At 46.4% G+C, this 6,000-nt stretch overlaps 1 protein-coding gene across 2 annotated transcripts in view; it reads left to right on the top strand.

The window, feature by feature from the left end:
* The first annotated feature begins 2,089 nt into the window (after positions 1–2,089).
* Positions 2,090–6,000, top strand: part of GALNT7 (polypeptide N-acetylgalactosaminyltransferase 7) — a 57,689-nt gene continuing 53,778 nt past the window's right edge. Inside the window, exon 1 of one of the 2 annotated variants that reach the window (XM_060246533.1) lies at positions 2,090–2,298. In XM_060246533.1, the coding sequence (XP_060102516.1) occupies positions 2,173–2,298 (126 nt within the window). In that variant the 5' untranslated portion in view covers positions 2,090–2,172. The remainder of the gene's footprint in view (positions 2,299–6,000) is intronic. The other variant, XM_060246532.1, reaches the window with a different exon arrangement.

Here is a 6,000-nt window from a genome sequence, read left to right as displayed (position 1 = left end):
GCTGGAGCATGCCGAATGCACGGACGGCCGCTCTGCCAGCCCAGCCATTTGACTCCCTTGCCGGCATAGCAGCAGCCGCCGGGGGAGGAGGCACACTGGAGTATGCCTGCCTGGTGGGCAGTAGCTGGGAGTTGAGCCACACAGGGCCAAGAGCCACCACATGGGAGAGGGGCGGGGGGGAGAGCTTACCTAGGATGCCAAAAAGCCTGGTGCCCTGGTTGTGAGACAGTTCCCCATAACAGTCCTTCATTTTAACCGAGCCATTGGTCACAAGCCTACTGAGATGCCATATGAAGAGGCCTTCTACTGAATTAGACTACTGGTGCACCAACAGCAGTATTGTCAGGCTGCCATTATAACGTGTTTTTATATTAAAGAAATGCTGTATTTTTAATTCATAGATTTAATGTTGTTTTTTTATTACTGTGTTCTAGGCTAATGTAAACTTTATTTGCACTGTAGTAATTATTATATAGTTGATTTGTCTGTATATGTGAGTATGCAAACACGTTACATCGTTATTTTGTGATTCCTACTATTATCTGTAAGATTTTATATTGAATAAATAAAATTTAAAAATTGCAGTATTGTCTACTCAGACTAGCAGCCCCATGGCGCAGAGTGGTAAAACAGCAGTACTGCAGTCTGAACTCTCTGCTCGCGACCTGAGTTTGATGCCAGTGGAAGCTGGATTCAGGTAACCAGCCCAAGGTTGACTCAGCCTTCCATCCGTCCGAGGTCGGTAACAGGAGCACCCAGCTTGCTGGGGGGAAAGTGTAAAAGACTGGGGAAGGCAATGGCAAGCCACCCCGTAAAAAGTCTGCCGTGAAAATGTTGTGAAAGCAATGTCACCCCAGAGTCGGAAACGACTGGTGCTTGCACAGGGGACCTTTCCTTTCCTACTCAGACTGGCCGTGTTCTCCAGAGTCTCAGGTGAAGGTATTTCACATCACCTCCTACCTGATCCTTTTAAATGGAGAGACACTGGGGCATGAAGCTGGGACCTTCTGTATGCCAAGCAGATGCTCTGCTACTCAGCCATGGCCCCCTTAATACTTGCAGGGATCAACAATGGAATGCATTGTAGATATCAGCAAAGCTGAGCTGCTGTGACAACAGATACATCCACTCATAAACGTCATGAAGGAAGCCACATATATTATTTTCTGGACCTGCCTCTGCTTTGTCCATCAGGTTTTCTTAGTGCTCAGTGCAGACCCTATGATGATGGGCTGAACCACTGGTTGTCAGGGAATAACAATACCTTTTGGACTGTACATCTTTCTTTTGCCAGACCTACCACACCTATTACTCTGTGATAAACAGATACATCTGACAGGCTGCTGCAACACAGATCCCCTTGATTTCCTCTGACAGCTTTTTCCATCGTACATTTATGCCACCCAGTTCTTTCTTGGCGTTCTTTCAGTATTACAGTTCCTGACTGCACCTCTTAATGTAGTATTTTTGCCTGTGCCAGTCCAAGCCAAGATAAAGACTGGGACAGGGAGAGCAGGCAAACCTGCTGATCCCTTTTTCCCACCTTGCCAAAGCCAGGAACAGCAGCCAGGTATTTGCACAGTTCCTTACAGGTTTACTCTAACAAATCCACCTCTTTAAGGGGACGTGTCAAAAAGGCAGCCTCCAGTCAATCTGCAACAGCCCTTTAGGCTGTAAAGCAGCCACGTGGAGCCTTTGCTCCCGGGGTGACTTCCTGCTTCTTTCTAGCAAGCTGAGCTGAAAGATTAGCCAGGAGACGCAAAGAGAGCACGGAGAGAGGAAAGCCAGGCTGCGAGTAAAAGGAGAGAGAGGGGGGGAAAAAAAGAGGAAGCTTATAAAAAGTTTGCGGGGAGGGATCACAGCGAGCAGCAGGAGTCGGGAGAGACGGCGGCAGCGCAAGACAAGAGCGAGGAAGGCTGAGGCAGGAGAAGTGAAGCTGCAGGGAGGGGAGCGAGAGCAAGAGCAAGAGCGGGGCTCGGCGCCAGGCGCCTGCCTAGGAGAGAGAGAGGCGGCAGTGGAAGGAGGAGGGAAGGGGGGGGGCACGCAGAGCTCGGCTGGGCGCAAGTGAGGAGCAACAACAGACGACAGCGGGAGGGGGGTGGGGGGGTAGGCAGGCGGGCGGGGGAGCCCGGCGGCGGCGGCTGAGGGGAGCGGGTCGGGCCAGTGCTGAGGATGCGGCTGAAGCTGGGCTTCCTCCTGCGCGCCGTCCTGCTGCTTGGCTCTTTCCTGGGGCTGCTGCTGCTCTGGTCGTCGCTATCGCCTCGCGCGGAGGAGCCCAGCCCTCTGGGCAGGGTGCGGGTGAGTCCTCGGTTCCCGAAGGAGCTGCGACGGGTTGGGGGTGGGGTGGGGAGGGGAGGGTAGCTGGGCAGGCAGGCTGTTGCTGCGCCGACCCTCCCTCCCTGGGAGGCTGCGGGCCGGAGTCCTCGCTCGCTTTCTCCGAGAGGGGGCGGCTTCGGCGGTTGCTACTGTCACTGCCCAGGCTGCGGCCTGTGGTGCTGGCAAGGCCTGCGAAGGGGACGCTCGCGGCTTCGGACGGGGCTCGCTTGGCGCCCCCTCGCTTCCTGGGGTGCGGGCTCGGGAAGGATCTTCCGGGGCGGCCGTCGCACCTGTAAGAAGTCCTGGCGCCTTGAGAGATGCTGCCTTCGGCGCCCCCTCCCCCGGGACTTCGAGGGACTCTGCTCGGGGGTGGAGGAGGCTGCTGTTAATACCGTACCCCCTGTGGAGCTGGGAGGAGTAGGAGCGGCAAGCCCGGGCTCTGATTTCACGAGCCTACTTTCTCCTGCTTGGTGTAATTACCTCCCCTTCCCCATAGGTGGTGTTTCAGTTGATGGGGGGGTGTTTAAAAGGGGGGGTCTATTTGCTGTTCTTCCAGAGTGGGATCTGTGTGAGACTGTTAAGAGTAGTCCTGTGGAAGGTTACTAGTGGGGGAAGGGTGTTTTAAATTCTAGAGATGCCTCCATGGATTAAAATTCTTCCATCTGATGATGTGTCGCTCTAATCCAGGAATACTTCAATTAATTTTTAAAAAAATGTTTTCAAGATACCACAAGAGGTTGTGACCTGTTTACCAACATTGGATTCGAAGCCCCCACTCATCCACAACTATGTATTAGAACAACAGAGTGAAAATTTACCCCAACCACACAAATGTGAAAACTTGACTTCAGTGTGGTGCTTTGTGAACAAGAAGAGCTTACTTGTGTGGTACTGCAGGTGTTCAGTGGCTTGTTTTAATTCAAGTTGCCTTGGCTGTCTCTCTGCTTTTGGCCAGGTATACACAGAACGGTTGTGCTGATTTTAGAACCCAAGGCCGGATTTCAATGAGCTGCTGGGTACATATGGTACTTTTTTAGCTGATGTCTCACTGGGCCAGAGTAAACCTATTTGAGTGGTATTGAGTAACCTTGAGGATGAACTTTTTGATGCAAATACCATTTAGTTAGGACCATGACCTTCTTTTTAGCCATTCATGCTATATGTGGCAGTCTGACATACAGAAATTCAGCTGGAGAAGAAGCTTTCCCAGCATTGGTCTCCAAGCCTGGAAGAGTTTAGCATGTTACATTTCTGTGTGCCATGATGCTGTTAAAGGTACAGGAATAAAACCAGTATGTTTTTTTAATTGGCAGTTTTGATAAAGGCAAGTGAAAGTAGACAGTCTCATAAATGTGCAAAAAGTAGTTGCAGTAAATGTCAATTTGGGGGCACACACACACACACATTCTCTCTGTACTCCCTTGACTGTGCATGGTTATTTGCACATCAGCTCAATTTAGCTTTTTTCATGTTAGTTGTTAGGTGGAAATATGTTTTTTATTTTTAAACTTAATGGTAAGGTTTCGACTCAAGAATATGCAGCCAACATAATTAACACAACATTTAACTGCTGGTGGCACACACTTTGATATTTATCTCCTGAGGGTTGCTTTTGATACAGATCCAGCAGCTTTAGAATTTGCTCCCTTGGGAAATATTCTGATCCTAAGGCCCAGTTGTACAAAGAGTTGAAAGCAGCTTTGTTTCTTTTGTCTGAGCTTTTTCAGACTGACTTAAATCCTTGGAAGCTAGACAGATTTTAAACAGTTGCTTTGTTTTAAATGAGTGTAATGTCTTAATTAAGACTTGTATTTAACTTTGTGTTTAAAATCAGAGTAGGAGTGGTCCAGTTGTTCATTAATGAGCACCACCCACCTAATTTTAATAATTAATGCACAAAAGAATGTAGGAGTCACCAGATCATCTGTGGTCTTTGATGCCATGTGAGCCAGAATGCTTTGACTTTGTCTTGTGAAGTATTCAGTTTTTATTAGGAGGTTCTACTCTAAATGCTGCCTGGGATAGTCAAGCAGCTCAGAACTGTAGAACCCAAATGTTAATTGTTATGAGGCAGCTTTGGAATTGGTATTTGAAGGAGCCTACAGGTTTCAGTTTCATGTGGGTGTGACTTTCACTTATCTTTTGTGCACATCTGTACTGCTGTCACTAACAGAAAAGTTAAACCCCAGGATGTAACTGGGGAATAGATTCCTCTTTACTTCCTGTTGATGGGTCTATGAGAGCTTCATTCTTTCCCAGGGTAGTTCTGTCCACCAAAAGAGACTGTTTTCAACTTGTAGTAGTATAGTGAGGAAAAACTTGGAGACATTTTCCTATGACATCATTGAATATGAAATTTGTTAGGGAAAATATAGCACTCCTTTAAGGTCTATTCATGGAGTATGGCTTTATATCTGAACAATTCAGCAACAGCTGGGAACTGAAGGCGCTATATTAAGCATGTGTTACCCCTTGGCATTATGAAGTTGTAAAGCTTATTAAGGTTATTAAGGTTCACACTTCAGGAAATCTGAAGGTGAGAGAGGAATTCATTTTGTAGAGAATATTACGTGTTTAAATGCCCAGTTCCAGTAACTGTATACCACGTCCTCTTTCTTACTGTAGTAAGTTGGATATTAAAGGTAGTTGAATCAGTTGTTTTTTGAAAAAACAGCATCCAAAGTATAAATTGAATCAGTTTTTAAACAGGGTATTCAGTAGATCCAGCCAGCATTTCCACTGCTGAGATCATGGGGGTAGTCAGTCTCATCTGACTACCAAATTAAGCTACACTGGGGATCATTGAAACATGCATGGTCAACAGTCACATGGGATGAAGGCTGTAGTAAGAAGAACAATTGGATTAGATTGAGTGAGACAGCTGACTGGATTCAACCCTAGGGATCCCTGAGAGAAATGTCTCTGTGCTCTGGTTATATGACAGCTAGGGATTTGCCATCCTAGTGCAGAATTGAGAAAGAATAACCACAGTCTTCAAGATCTGTTGTGTTGTCTTAATCCACACATCACCAGTATGCCAGTAACCTTGATGTCTTGAATGTTCCCTGAAATTTGCATTGAGTTCTTTTCGGGGTACCATGTTCAGAATAACTGCTATGCCTTATTTCTTTATAATCTTTAACATGGCATAAGATCAGTGTATAAACCTGATTGGGAGGAGAGGAAGAATCACATCATATTTTTCACCTTCGGAATCCATTTGGTTAGGATGCATAATCTACCCTCTGTTGAACGATAACCTGGTCAGTAGGAGCCTGATTAATCATGGTTGTTACCAAAAGTTTAGCAACATGAACTTTAGGTCTTTCTGGGGAAAACACTGATATTTGCTGACCCTAGCTGTAGTCCAGTAAAATTTAGCTGAAACACTGGGTTGTGGCCTGTTCTAGATTGTAGATGGTGTCTTATGGTGTGTTGTAAATAAACATTCAGTATGACAGGATTGTTTTCTAAAAATAATTGTTTAACAGTAAACTGTCTCTTTTTGGGAGCAGTGTGCCATGAAATTAGTTTACAAGTGGCTCACAAGGAAAAAAAAATAACCTCACCAATGTGTTGTACATCGATTGTGATAGGTGGGAGGTACAGTTCCAGACATGGGTAGAAAAACTCGCTCTGCTGATTTTTTTAAAAAAATGCAACAAAGATCAAGCCTCAGACAAG

This window comes from Heteronotia binoei, chromosome 9, assembly GCF_032191835.1.
Source record: "Heteronotia binoei isolate CCM8104 ecotype False Entrance Well chromosome 9, APGP_CSIRO_Hbin_v1, whole genome shotgun sequence".
Classification (NCBI taxonomy): Eukaryota; Metazoa; Chordata; class Lepidosauria; order Squamata; family Gekkonidae; genus Heteronotia; species Heteronotia binoei.
Note: the sequence above shows the minus strand (reverse complement) of the source record. Positions and strands in the feature narration are given on the sequence as shown.